Source organism: Agaricus bisporus, assembly GCF_000300575.1.
Source record: "Agaricus bisporus var. bisporus H97 unplaced genomic scaffold AGABI2scaffold_7, whole genome shotgun sequence".
Lineage (NCBI taxonomy): Eukaryota > Fungi > Basidiomycota > Agaricomycetes > Agaricales > Agaricaceae > Agaricus > Agaricus bisporus.
This window is the reverse complement of record NW_006267370.1, coordinates 457,011-470,621: the sequence shown is the minus strand read 5'-3', so window position 1 is coordinate 470,621 and position 13,611 is coordinate 457,011. Positions and strand designations below refer to the sequence as shown.

The window sequence follows — 13,611 nt, the reverse complement described above, 5'->3', positions numbered from 1 at the left end:
CCAAGCCTTGGGATGCCTTGATTATCCTTTGATGGGCAGCCATACCCTTCTCAGTGAAGTTTATGCTAATGTTTGTGTATTCTCTATTCATAGCTTGTAATGTTACTCATTTTGAAGTATTATGGATAGCACTTGGAGTTCATCAACGAGGACGTTCTTGCCGTCTATTGCGAAGTAACATGTTCCTACCAAATATTCAACATAGAGTCATCGACTTCGTCCAAACTTTTGCATAAAATAAAAATAGATTCGGATTCGCCTAATTTTTCCAGGATTCGTTGGACACCGAATGCGTCACTAATCACTTTCATCAAGGGGCAGCATCACGAAACGAAAACACTTCATGCACTCGTTATGCCTCATGACAGCAGGTTTCACCCATGGACAGTCGAGATAGGCAATCTCGGGCTCGTAGGACAAAACTACGAAAACATCCAACAAAGTCTTGGTATCTTCACCTCGCGTCTGTGGAATAAGACGGACAAATTTTCTCACTTCGGTCATAAATGGGACTACACATGCGAGTTGTCAACTTGTAGTCGACCAACCGATATAACAATTCTGGAGCAGGATGTGGATCAGCTGGGGATACTCATTGCGTTTGATGAAGATATCGGACGCTCTCTTCATTCTGACGGTCGTGAACTGAACGTAGTCGATATTAGAGCGGGTTGAAATACTTCAATGTACGAATGGGGTGCCTGCACTTCTGTTGCGTCTATTCCATTGGTCTCTCTTTTTTTGTATCTACTATTCATCATTTGCCAGTCTGGTGTTTCCGATAAAGCACCTCTGTTCTCGTAACAAAATCCGCTGCTTATGGCTTCACTGATGACTCCACTCTGTTTGCTGGAGGTCGACCAATCGCCTTGACGGTAATAATCAAGTTGAAACCGAAACTGCAAACTGAAACCATAAATAAATTGGTCAAAATCCAATCGAATCCGCTCTCCACTAACATAAGCAATACACACATACAAAAAGCAAATTTATGGGTGATTAGGATATCTCTGACTTGGATCCATCAACATCGAAAGTGATCTTTGCATCCAAACCGGATGACAATAGGGCCCGAACCTTGTCTAAGGCATCTGAACACCAAATAACTTCGGAATAAGTGATTAAGTGGAATTGTTTCGGTCGTGGGCCAGCAGCATGTAGGGTCTCCAGCAATTCAATGAATACAAATGGCTCGAGCATACCCCAGTATTTGGCGCCAGATATAGACAAAACACAAAGGTTTGGCAGAACCGTCAAGGCTGAAGACGGCGTCCCTTGATCCGCGAGGGACCGGCCAATCGCCTTGATAATATCGTCAACAACCCAAGAACGATAATTAATGAAATGGAGTTCGGTGAGTTGAGGAACACAAGATAGTAGATCGAGAATATGAGGAAGATCGAGATCAATCTCGTCGAAGATTAGGGATGAAAGAGTGGATGGCAGTGAGGAAAAGAAAGCAAGTCTTAAACTCTCGCCTTCTTCGGAAGTGCGGCGCTCATTGCGCGTGCCTTCATACCATTGTAGAGTGCGAAGGTTATTAAAACGAACATGGCGCAGAAAGTCATGCATATCGTCTATGTGCTGAGCATCCCATGTCAAGTTTTCGAGACGATGGAGTATTATGGGTTTAGTGATTTTCCCATTGCTCTGAGAAACCAGAGATCCTGTAAAGTGATGAGAACTCTCGAATTCAACGAGATTTGGTGATTCCACGAGCAGTCGAATGGACTTGTGTAAATCGGTGTGGGACAATTGTAGAGAAGATGCTGTAGCAGGCAAAGTAAGTGGAAAGTCACTGCCGACCAGCTTCACATGCCGGAGACAAGGAAGATCATGGAAATTGAAGAAGTAATTGCAGTAAGGCTCTGAACTTGGCCAGTAAATTGTCACAGAATTGCAACGCGGGAGGCTGCCGCACATAAAAGACGACCATTCAGCTGGTGGCTGGATGAGAAAGAGGCTTTGTACTTGGTCAGAATTATCCTCGAATATGGTTTCCACAAGGGGCTCCAGATGCATAAGGAAGTCTGAACGCCTTGAAGAAATGTTCTCCCACACCAAGGTAGGATTACTGAAGTCCAATAGAATGGAGACTCCAAGGTTACGCGCGTTTTTGAAATGTAAATTGAGGAGCGACGTTCTGTATTCGGTGAATGTATTACGAACGCAGAGTGAGATCGAAGTCCAGAGTTGTGGTGTTGACAGCACGACCTGGCGCCAACGATGAGAGACAGCTGCCAAAGTGTGATGGAAGTCCTCGGCTGGATCGTAATAGCCTGTAACCGGTGGATGGTTTGGGTCGTCGTCGTCGTAGAATGTCGGCTCGTGAGCGGTGAAGTCAATGGGCGGACGGGCAAACAGAAAGATGTTCGACAGCACTTCAAACGGTAGACGTCCCGTTTTTTCTTGAGCATTGTTTATCCTATGCAAAAGGACGAGTTTCTCTTCTTGAAGGCGAGCCATCAAGTCCTCCAGGCGGTGGACCTCAGCTTGAAGGGCAGGGATTTCTTCCTGACGATCCCCGTCAGCAGCGTCGTTTGCGGGATGAATGTCAAGGGCAGCATACCTTGAATTCTGTCGCGCCATGGTAACCACAGCGAGGACATTCTGCAGCGGACATCTTGACAATGATTTCGTTTGGCAAGTAATCCAAGATAAGCAAACCAGAGGGCAGCTCTGTTCACTTGAAATGTGGAAGAATGATTCCGAGGCGTGCGTTGTTCGACCATCCCCTACCCCGAGTAATTCCAAGATTGAGGCTCACAATTCGTGCATAAGTGTGTGCCGCCTAAGTAATAGAATGTGCTGTAGTAGCGTGTCGTGGGGTCTACAGATAAACGGACCGGAAGATATTGAGTAACGTTGCGAATGGTGAATGTCTAGTTGTTTCATCTTGCACGAAAGGCCGAAGACAAGAAGCCCTGTCTCCGCGATGTGAGATTTGGCTGGAAGGTAGCATCTTCCCCTACGAGTCAATCAACATCACAACCTCTTTCTTTGTTTTCGTTGAAGAAGGTTATAGTCAACAGTTAAATGAAATAATGCCATGCATATTTCTCAATCACCCCCGCGCCCGAATGCATGTTCATGTTTTTCCACATTCTTGTAATAATGTATGGCTTTTTCGTTTCACCCACCCTCGTCTCGTTTTTGTTTTCGCTCGTTCTCCTCCTTACCTTTGATCAATTGACTGTTGGCTATGTTCTATTAATCATGCCAGAACACAAATACATCTTTTTACTATATTACACTACGCCATAAAGGGCTTGAGATCAGTCCATGGCATCATCACTCTCTATGAACCCTAAGGGTACGTAAATTATTACTCGAAAATCGACCAAAAAGGTTGACAGATTACAAATCAATTCGTGAGAAGATATGACTCGGGTTGTAGTATTTGATATGCGAAATGATAAATATATATCATCCGATTGCATAGACTATTACATATCTTAACCCCGATCTAGCCACCCCTCAAAATCAAGTATATGACCTTTTTCATAGTTATCTATACCATTTTGTATGTAGTTGCCCAGACAAAATATATGTGAAATGAGGGTTGATCAGATCATTATTATATGCATAATATCAACATTGATATAGGCTAAAATGTCGGCAAAATACTATCCAAAATAATTTATTCTAACCTGATAATGTATTTATTAACTCTTCTTTTCTATTGCTTAGACTCGACATATTGAACCCTTCCAAGTTACACAACAACTAATTATTTAAACTACAGAAGACGTCTCACGTTTTACTCATGGCTACTGAAATTTGACTTAGGGTTGATATATGCTCACACTCAAGTATATTTGAACTTAGAACTCAATATTGATTTTTCACTTATTCACTACTTACTTGGCTTTAAGTCCAATGACGTGATCAAAGGTTTTGTATTTTGTTCAGCCCGCGGGGTACGGTCACGTGATCTGAGATCCAAAGTCCACGATGACATCAGTCATGGGGTATATGGCGCACTAAGAGAAATAACTATTAATCTAGTTACGTGGCTCAAGGGTTAAGCAATTTATTGATTGAAGTCCCTGACCCGAAGTCATGGGTTCAATTCTCGATGGTGTCAATATTTTAAATTCACCTTTGAAATAAAATACTAACTACCAAGGGTGCGTAAATATCTGCTATATTACATGTAGTAGTAAACTACTAAGAATATAATAGTACTGGAGAAAAAGTCAAATTAGGCCTTGCCAGAAAAACATCGTTCCGGTGCGTAGTTTATCATTTACCACGCTTATATCAATTAAATATAGCCCATATGGTCTCACAGTGACTATCCGAATTGTCGCTCGTATTCTCGTCCTTAATCTCCATCTCAACATCTCCCTGATCTTCAACTTCATCGCCCACGAGAGTCTGCACGCGACATTCGCGATTCGCTTCCACCCAATTAAAGTACTCGAATTCTGGCTCCCATAGAGGTTTCATCCGCTTGACCGAATCAAGAAACTCCTTCTTCTGTCGAGGATGCTCTGGCAATATACCTCCACTGGCCGCCAAGATACCAGAATACGTGACTTCTCCCTTTCGGGTGTCAATGACATTGTAAACATCACTGGAACATCCGTTGAGAGATAGCTCGTAACAAGGGTGTGGCTTTTCGTCCCCGGGGGAGGAGAACCGCTGGGGTTGCAGTGACGAATCTTTGTCCGACTCGGGAATGCCCAACTGCATGGCGATGGTGATGTATGCACGATTGTCCTCCTGGACACCCACAGGTTCTCTGAAAAATTCAAAGTCTTCCACAGCATCATGAAGGATGTCTTGTTCGTTCAACCTATTCTTGACCTGAATGAAGATGGCAGACATAGACGATCGGTCCGGATTGCCCTTTCCCTTAATCCAGACTGGTATGACAAGATTCCCATAGCCCTGAATTGCAGAGCCTCTCGTGAAAAGGAAGTAGGCAATCTCTTCGGTGATGATTGATTTGTGGCCTGCCTTGACAAACTGCGTAAAATGCACATAAGAATTTTCAAACGCCTCTTTGAGTGGCTTCTTCTCCCCATATGCTGGCTCTGTATCGAGAACATTTCCGATTAGGTCTGTCGCAATGAGCGCTTTTAGAAAATCAACGACAGGAACCATCTCGCTGAACGAAATGCTGCGACTCAGTCCCTTCACCGTCTTCAAGATTGCTATGTCGTGAGCCAGGGTACACAGTAGTCTTGCGACCAGCTCCCCTCTCTGTCCCCTCTCAATGAGTCCCCGGCTGAACCACTGTTGGACCGCAGTCGGCACGTCATGCTCATATTGTTTTATAACAGCCTCGATACTTTCCTTCTTGAATTCAAAGCGGTCGAACATCATGCGGGCGGCCGCTTCTGCCAGAAAAGGTTCGGATGGATATCCTCCACGGAGATATTCCCTATGTTGAGGGACAGAGTACACAGTACGCATAGAACTTGCGACGAGAAGCCGTTCTAGGTACACTGCTTCGTCCCTGTTGGATGCAAAGGTGAAGTCGACACGAACCGCGAGAAGAGGAATGAGCTGCGGAGATTTGATATTGTCCAAGTTGACATCGCTGCTGTCATAATTGCCTTGATTTTCAAAGCGTAGCCTCAACTTGGACATTGCCATTTCCATTACCTGAGCCGGCCCCGCCTTGGCCTCTAGCAAAGTCCAGAACCTGAAACGCATTGATCAGAGTAACGGCGAGGCAGAAGTAATACATACTTACAAGGGTCGGCCAAAGCGCGCCATGAATGGAAGTGAACAGATTTCATCATCCGTGTGGGCACCTTCAACCACGATACTTGCTTGCTTCCAAAGGTCAAAGGGGAGCTCAACAAAAGGAGCATGCATGTCATCGTCACTTCCTTCGTCCGAAGCTTTTAGCAGGCGTGATGACCAAAAGTTTCGTGGCCTGGGTGAAAACTGGGACAGCCGCGAGAAAGTTGAAATGAAGAGCCCAAAGACGGGGGCCCGGAGCATATAGGTCATAACGTTGCAGAGGCACTGATAAGCCGTCCGTTTTGACTTCACCATGTAATTGGTGAGATGATGCGCTTCGTCAAAATAGAAAACGAATAGAGGATTTATCCTAGTATTATGGTTGACCTTTTTGGCTATTGCTCTGAAAAAAATTTCCACTGCAAAAGGGTATCAGTGATCAGGCGTTCCCGCCTGAGTTAACATGAGCGTACCTAGTGGTGGGATCACATCAGGAAACATACCCTCATGAATATTCCAAAGTTCTTCAAACCCCTTCGGGATGGACCCGCTCTTCGCCCGGTCAAACATGCGGATACGGTTGGGGCTACCCGGAGGACCAAGATGATTTCGCCAGTCTGCAGCAATACTTGCGGTCCCGTGGCCCTCTTTGAGATAACCATCGATCCAGTCGTCAACATAGGATACCATGTTCAACATGAAGAGGAGATAGGTGCGATTTGCCTTATCTACTGACGAAAAAATACCGCAGAAGAAAGTCAAAAGGTTTAAACCGCCGGAGGTATCGCCTTGAGGATAACCTTTGTCATGGCATTTGAACTGGTTTCATAATCACACCAGAGTGTACACACCTGTTTTATCGTCGTGTGGCCTCAATACGAGTGGGATGGTGAAGACAGACTCGGCAAGCTTGTCCACCAGTCGCGATTTTCCTGTACCCGATCCTTGGATTATGGCACAGAAGTTTTTCCAAGGCAGATTTTCCGCCAGGGATTGCTTATACATCGATGATATCGCACTTCTCAATAGCCTGTCGGATTTACCGACATAATCTACCTTCCAGGCCTCTTTTTGGAAGACAAATGGATCTGAAAAACAGTCATCGAGTTGGCAATCAACTAGAGTGCCCTAGAGACCAACCGAACTTGAAGAATTCTTCAAAAGACAATCTCTTGAACTGGCTTTCAACTGACGAGATGTAAGCGAAAAGAAGTTGCGAAAAGCATTAAGACGAACCATATGAGAGTACCCGTTGTATGCAGGATCTTTCATATCTACCCACTTCGGCTTGATTATTGCCATAATTTTCACCCAACAATAACAATGTATGGAATGGTATGACATGCTCCGTCTTTCGCGGCAATGGTAAGCCATCTTTATTCATAATCGATAACGTAAAAGAGTCCAGGAAAGCCCTGCAGTGAGGAAATTCTTCATCCGGTTTCGAACAAATCAGATCAATCACTTCGTCGTTCAGTTCAAGATCATGTTTTTGCCTGGCCTTGCGAAAGAAGTCTGAGGTAGCTTGAGTTAGATCCCTCGGATCCGGGGATGATTCCGGTTCCTTGGGTACGACAACTAAAGCGATGACTCGGCTCGCGAGAGTAGGAGTTGGAACCACTAGGGGGCTCACCAGGCTCTGCCTTGGCTTCCAGGGCCGAATACTCTTTGACTGTCCGAAATTATTGGGGACCAACAGTCATTACCACAAGAGAGGGACGAACTATGTGTAAATAACTCTTGCATCGATCGAGCCTTTTCATCGGACAAGTCAACAATCCGGGAGACGAGCTCTGGCGCAATCGGTACGTCGTCCCTGTCAGCGATCACTGAGGCAAGCTTTTTCCAGGATGGCTGACAACGTCCCCGATCTTTGGAGGATGATGCCACACATAAACGTTTGTACGCTTGCTTCTCTTCATCCGTGAGTTGACGAAATACTTTCTCGGTAGCACCCATAGCGGTTGTCTGCAACAGTAGAATTTTTGTTTCACCACTAATTTCCCGCGCCGCAATCTGAATCATTGGCCTGGAAGGATGACTGATGACTCCTTTTTCCTAGGGCGACGGCAACTCGTATCCACCAGTCTTGAAGGTGGTAAATGAGGGCTATCTGGACAAACAGCCATATGCAGAGCCTATTCTGCCGTCGGGAAGTCCGAGCTAAGAAATAACGGACTGCTACCACGTTTTTGAAATTCCACGTTTGTTCCAGATTATTGAACACTATATATTCAAGACGATTTTCGCCAGCCCCCGGGGGTCCATACTGCTCCAAGATAGCTATCACGAACTCATACCCGCGAAATCAAGGCAATCCCATGAAGACCCGAAAGCTGAGAAAACACATTTCATCTTCCGAAAGGCCACCAACAGCAGGCAAGAGTCCAAAAAAGCATAGCTTGTAAGGTATTTCCGAATCGAAGCGTGTCACTCGCAGCAAAGTCGTCTGATGTTCGTCGTTAACGCTGACACAATGAGGCCAACTCATCAAGCTGAGGACAGCTGTGGTGCCAAGCAAAGGTTCAAACAAAGTCGGATGGGCAACGATCCCCGCAAGATACTCCAATCATGAATAGTGTACCATGCAGCATGCGAGTGACCCGAAGCATTCGATGGCTTAGACCCGCTACCTGCTTGTCGTCTCTGCCAGGACAAATTTCTCCCACATGCTGGGACCGACAACCCCGGTAAGGCAAGCACGGGACTTTCAAACTTGTGTCCCGTGTCCATTAGATTGGATATTTTTGCCTTGTAACCGCATGTTTTGACGGACAGTCACCGCTTTGGCTTGTGCTTCTTCACTTCTTCCTCTGTTCCTTGTACGGCAAACTGCCTGATTGAAATCTCGCCACATGCTCTTTGGTTAATTAGAAATGGACCAGCGGCGTATTTAAAGTCCAATACGCCAGCTATTACTTTCCCCGCAATCCTCGATTACCACCATCCCGGCGACCCAACATGAAGAGTTTCCTCTCCGTCTTTTCTATATTTCTCCTCTTTTCGCCGGTGTTGGCCCTTTGGCCAAGGCCCCAAAAGTTAACCACTGGTTCAACGCCACTTCGCCTCGCGCCACACTTTTCGATCCGATTCTCTGATAAGAAGCAGAATGTTCCAAAAGACCTTCAAGACGCTGTTCGACGTACAGCTCAGCATCTCAAGGACGATAAACTCCAAGCCCTTGTAGTTGATCGTGGAGCATCATCTTCAGTGGAAGTTCGTTCTGCGAAGACCCTATCTTCGCTCACCCTTACTTTCAATGACGCGTCCTCGTCTTCCAAAAAAGTGAAGAGCCTTAGCGAAGATGCGACGGCTGGTATTGGAAATCAGGATGAAAGTTATAGCCTACAGGTCTCCGAGGACGGAAATGCAGTTTTGACTGCGAACACGGCGTTGGGGCTGTTTAGAGGTTTGACAACTTTCGGACAGTTGTGGTACGAGTTGGATGGTGAGACGTATACTCTTCAAGCACCTATCAGCATTGAGGATTCTCCCAAATACGTGAGTCACGCAAGTAATATCTCTGGCTTGATTTTTGGACTGACGAGACTGTTGGCAGCCTTATCGTGGACTCATGTTAGATACTTCACGGAATTAGTGAGCCAGAGATGAATCTTACGCGTCCCATACACTCAGTTTCAATCCCTAGTTTCCCCGTCCCAGATATCAAGCGCACTTTGGACGCGATGAGCTGGGTCAAGGTTAATCACCTCCACTGGCACGTTGTAGATTCTCAATCCTTCCCTCTCGTCGTCCCCGGCTTCGAAGAATTATCAAACAACGGAGCATACTCATCAGATCAAGTCTATACGGGAAAAGACGTCAAGGATATCGTCACGTATGCTGCTGCAGTATGTTATCAATTCTCTCGTCTCCTCCTGGATATTGACGACGTGAATTCACTAGCGCGGTATCGATGTTTTGGTTGAGATTGATACCCCGGGGCATACGTCCGTTATTGCAAAGTCGCACCCTGAACATATCGCATGCCCTGAAGCCTCGCCTTGGTCTCAGTTCGCCAACGGTAATTACATCTTCTTATGTTTTACCAAGTACAAGGTTGACGCGCATCTCTCAGAACCCCCCGCTGGCCAGCTTCGTCTGGCTTCTCCAGCCACAGTCAACTTCACTTCCGGCCTCATCAAATCTATGACATCCATGTTTCCCTCTCCTCTTTTCAGCACTGGCGGTGACGAAATTAACGCTAACTGCTACGAAAAGGATGACCAAACCCAAAGCGACCTTAGTGCGTCTGTATTCATGTTTCAGCTCGGGCTTCCATTTGACGAGCGCTTCCTTCTCTCTTTTCAAATATAGATGCTTCAGGACAGACACTGGATGAAGCCTTGGCTTCATTCGTGGGCGCCACGCATGAAGTCGTTAGGGGAGCTGGAAAGACTCCTGTTGTTTGGCAAGGTATGTTTGTCTCTCATTGGCAGGCTAAATGGACGCCTAAAATTGATTATTAGAAATTCCTCTCGAACACAACGTACCCGTCGGAAATGACACCATTGTCATGTATGTACCTCATGATTCTACTGATACTAAACTAACGTGGTGGAATAATTCAGGGTTTGGATTTCATCCCAACATGTCGGAGCAGTGGCAGAGAAGGGATTAAGACTCATTCATGCCGCTTCCGATTACTTCTATCTCGACTGTGGAGGTGGAGGCTGGGTTGGTAACAACATCAACGGGAATAGCTGGTGTGATCCATTCAAGACGTGGCAAAAGGCTTATTCCTTTGATCCTCTCAACGGAACGACTCCTGATCAAGAGCATTTGGTTCTCGGAGGTTTGTATTCTCCTTCCCTCTATGAAAATTCAATTTCGCTGATATGATGAACGCTTGGCAGGTCAACAATTAATATGGACAGAACAAACTGGTCCTTCGAATTTGGATTCTATCGTTTGGCCTCGTGCTGCTGCTTCGGCAGAATTGTTTTGGTCTGGGCCTGGGGGAGATGTTAAGAGTGCTTTACCGAGATTACACGATGTCGCGTATAGGTTCATTGAAAGGGGTGTCAGGGCTATTCCTTTGCAACCTCGATGGTGTGCTCTGAGACCTGGGGCTTGTGATATTGATGCGTAAAGGCTTCTGCAAAGACCCTGTGTGTGTGTGTGTGTATGTTTAGGACTATGAATTATTTAAAGTTTTATTTCGGCTTTTGGAAATAATGCAAAAAGTAGCATCAAGGTCCTCTTTGAAAAGGCTCAGGACGTGTTACATGGATTCATTTTACCACCACCGGTGGGATTGGGAAACAAATATAGAAGAATTGATGCGAAATCTGAGTCCAGTCAAAAGTGCCCCAGTGGAATTTCGGACAAGGTCTGGAGTTCTCGTAGAAAGGGACAAATACCTGAAATGAGCTGACAAACGGACATTTTCGATAATAGGCAGAACAATACAAACGATCCAGCGCTTCTGGATCAGGTCAGGTAGGGGAACTAACTCTGTTTTCGACAATACATTCCACCGGCGTGTGCATAATAGCGATAAAACGTCCATCAATTAGTTCATAGTCCTCGATAAAACATACATAGTCGTTGCAGAAATATTTACGCATCAATATCACAAGCATTAGGTCTCAGAGCACAATACTGGGGTTGCAAAGGAATAGCCCTGACACCCCTCTGAATAAACCTATACGCAATATCGTGTAATCTTGGTAAAGCAGTCTTGACATCTCCACCAGGCCCAGACCAAAACAATTCGGCTGAAGCAGCAGCACGAGGCCAAATAATAGAATCCAAATTCGAAGGACCAGTTTGTTCTGTCCAAATTAATTGTTCACCTGCCAAATGTTCATTCTTGTCAGCGAAATGAATGTTCGTAGGGGGGTAGGAGGGGAATACAGACCTCCGAGGACCAAATGCTCTTGATCAGGCGTCGTTCCGTTGAGAGGATCAAAGGAATAAGCCTTTTGCCACGTCTTGAATGGATCACACCAGCTATTCCCATTGATATTATTACCAACCCAGCCTCCACCTCCACAATCAAGATAGAAATAATCGGAAGCGGCATGAATAAATCTGTATCCCTTGTCTGCCACTGCTTTGACATCATCTGACGAAATCCAAACCCTGAATCATTCCAATGCGTCAGTACAGTAAGAGTAAGTGATGAGGCACCTACATGACAATGGTGTCATTTCCGACGGGTACATTGTGGTCCAGAACGATTTCTAATGATGAATTTTATTAGACGTCCATTTAGTCTACTAGCGATAAACGTACCTTCCCAAACAACAGGAGTCTTTCCTGCTCCCCTAACAACTTCATGTGTGGCACCCACAAAAGAAGCCAAGGCTTCATCCAGTGTCTTTCCTGAAGCATCTATATTTCAGAAGCGCGCGTTAAATGTGTGCCTGAATAAAGACGAATATAAACGCACTCAGGTCACTTTGGGTTTGGTTATCCATTTCGTAGCAATTAGCGTTGATTTCGTCTCCGCCAGTGCTAAAGAGAGTAGAGGGGAACATGGATGTCATAGCGTTGATAAGGCCGGAAGTGAAATTGACTGTGGCTGGAGAAGCAAGACGAAGCTGGCCAGCGGGGGGTTCTGAGAGAGGCATATCAACGCCGTATTCGGTAAACAAACAAGATGTAATTACCGTTGGCGAATTGCGCCCAGGGTGAGGCTTCAGCGCATGCAATATGTTCAGGGAACGATTTTGCAATAGCAGATGTATGTCCCGGCGTATCAATCTCAACCATAACGTCGATACCGCGCTAGTGTATTCACGCGATCAATATCCAGGAGGAGACGAGAGAATTGATAGCATACTGCAGCAGCATACGTGACGATGTCGTTGACGTCTTTTTCCGTGTAGACTTGGTCTGACGAGTATGCTCCGTTGTTTGATAATTCTTCGAAGCCGGGGACGACGAGAGGGAAGGATTGAGAATCTACAGCGTGCCAATGGAAATGATTCATCTTGGCCCAGCTCATCGTGTCCAAAGTGCGCTTGATATCCTTCACAGGGAAACTAGGAGTTGAATTGAGTATGAGGGATGCAGTTCGTAATTTTCCCCTCGCACTCACTAGTTCCGAGCGGTATCCACAAGAAGTCCACGATAAGGCTGTCAACAGTCCGGTCATTGAGAATCAAGCCAGAGACAACACTTCCATGACTCACGTATTTGGGGTAATCCTCAATATTAATAGGTGCTTGAAGAGTATACGTCTCACCGTCCAACTCATACCACAACTGTCCGAAAGTTGTCAAACCTCTAAACAGCCCCAACGCCGTGTTCGCAGTCAAAACTGCATTTCCATCCTCGGAGACCTGTAGGCTATAACTTTCATCCTGATTTCCAATACCAGCCGTCGCATCTTCGCTAAGGCTCTTCACTTCCTTGGAAGACGAGGATGCGTCATTGAAAGTAAGGGTGAGCGAAGATAGGGTCTTCGCAGAATGAACTTCCGCTGAAGATGATGCTCCACGGTCAACTACAAGGGCTTGGAGTTTATCGTCCTTGAGATACTGAGCCGTACGTTGAACAGCGTCTTGAAGGTCTTTTGGAACATTCTGCTTCTTATCAGAGAATTGAATCGAAAAGTGTTGCGCGAGACGAAGTGGTGTTGAACCGGTGGTCAGGTTTTGGGGCCTTGGCCAGAGGGCCAACGCTGGAGAGCAGAGGAGAAATATAGAAAAGACGGAGAGGAAATTCTTCATGTCGAGTCGCCGGGATGGGGAAAATATTAGAAACCTCCTCCTGACGTACTAGCTTTAAATACGCCGCTAATCCATTTCTAATTGATCAGGTCAACTGAAACAGGATACGGTGGGGTTACAATAAGGCTTCTTTAGCCGCCCAAGGAGTAGAGAAGCCAAAACGATGGTTCTGTGTCGAAACATGCGGTTGTCAGGCAAAAATATCCAATCCCATGGACATGAGACACAG

At 45.8% G+C, this 13,611-nt stretch overlaps 4 protein-coding genes across 4 annotated transcripts; 1 reads left to right on the top strand and 3 right to left on the bottom strand.

The window, feature by feature from the left end:
* Nucleotides 1-999: 999 nt before the first annotated feature.
* On the bottom strand, nucleotides 1,000-2,589 carry AGABI2DRAFT_119299 (hypothetical protein; the record flags this gene model as incomplete). The annotated part of the gene is made up of 1 exon (XM_006462379.1): nucleotides 1,000-2,589. The coding sequence occupies one exon, from the start codon at nucleotides 2,587-2,589 to the stop codon at nucleotides 1,000-1,002; it is 1,590 nt and encodes a 529-aa protein (XP_006462442.1).
* A 1,674-nt stretch (nucleotides 2,590-4,263) lies between these two features.
* AGABI2DRAFT_179180 (hypothetical protein) lies at nucleotides 4,264-7,725 on the bottom strand (the record flags this gene model as incomplete). The annotated part of the gene is made up of 6 exons (XM_006462378.1): nucleotides 4,264-5,656; nucleotides 5,708-6,119; nucleotides 6,204-6,500; nucleotides 6,552-6,788; nucleotides 7,334-7,372; nucleotides 7,425-7,725. 6 exons carry the CDS (start codon nucleotides 7,723-7,725, stop codon nucleotides 4,264-4,266), a joined length of 2,679 nt encoding a protein of 892 aa, XP_006462441.1.
* Nucleotides 7,726-8,661: 936 nt separating this feature from the next.
* Nucleotides 8,662-10,792, top strand: AGABI2DRAFT_186352 (hypothetical protein; the record flags this gene model as incomplete). Its single annotated transcript, XM_006462377.1, has 8 exons — nucleotides 8,662-9,266; nucleotides 9,350-9,551; nucleotides 9,607-9,724; nucleotides 9,779-9,946; nucleotides 10,018-10,116; nucleotides 10,170-10,218; nucleotides 10,272-10,495; nucleotides 10,557-10,792. 8 exons carry the CDS (start codon nucleotides 8,662-8,664, stop codon nucleotides 10,790-10,792), a joined length of 1,701 nt encoding a protein of 566 aa, XP_006462440.1.
* A 405-nt stretch (nucleotides 10,793-11,197) lies between these two features.
* On the bottom strand, nucleotides 11,198-13,232 carry AGABI2DRAFT_193587 (hypothetical protein). Its single transcript, XM_006462376.1, has 9 exons — nucleotides 12,843-13,232; nucleotides 12,749-12,786; nucleotides 12,491-12,692; nucleotides 12,318-12,435; nucleotides 12,098-12,265; nucleotides 11,941-12,039; nucleotides 11,840-11,888; nucleotides 11,564-11,787; nucleotides 11,198-11,498 (listed from the first exon to the last, which is right to left on the bottom strand). Exons 3-9 carry the CDS (start codon nucleotides 12,653-12,655, stop codon nucleotides 11,263-11,265), a joined length of 1,059 nt encoding a protein of 352 aa, XP_006462439.1. The 5' UTR covers nucleotides 12,656-12,692; nucleotides 12,749-12,786; nucleotides 12,843-13,232; the 3' UTR covers nucleotides 11,198-11,262.
* Nucleotides 13,233-13,611: the final 379 nt, after the last annotated feature.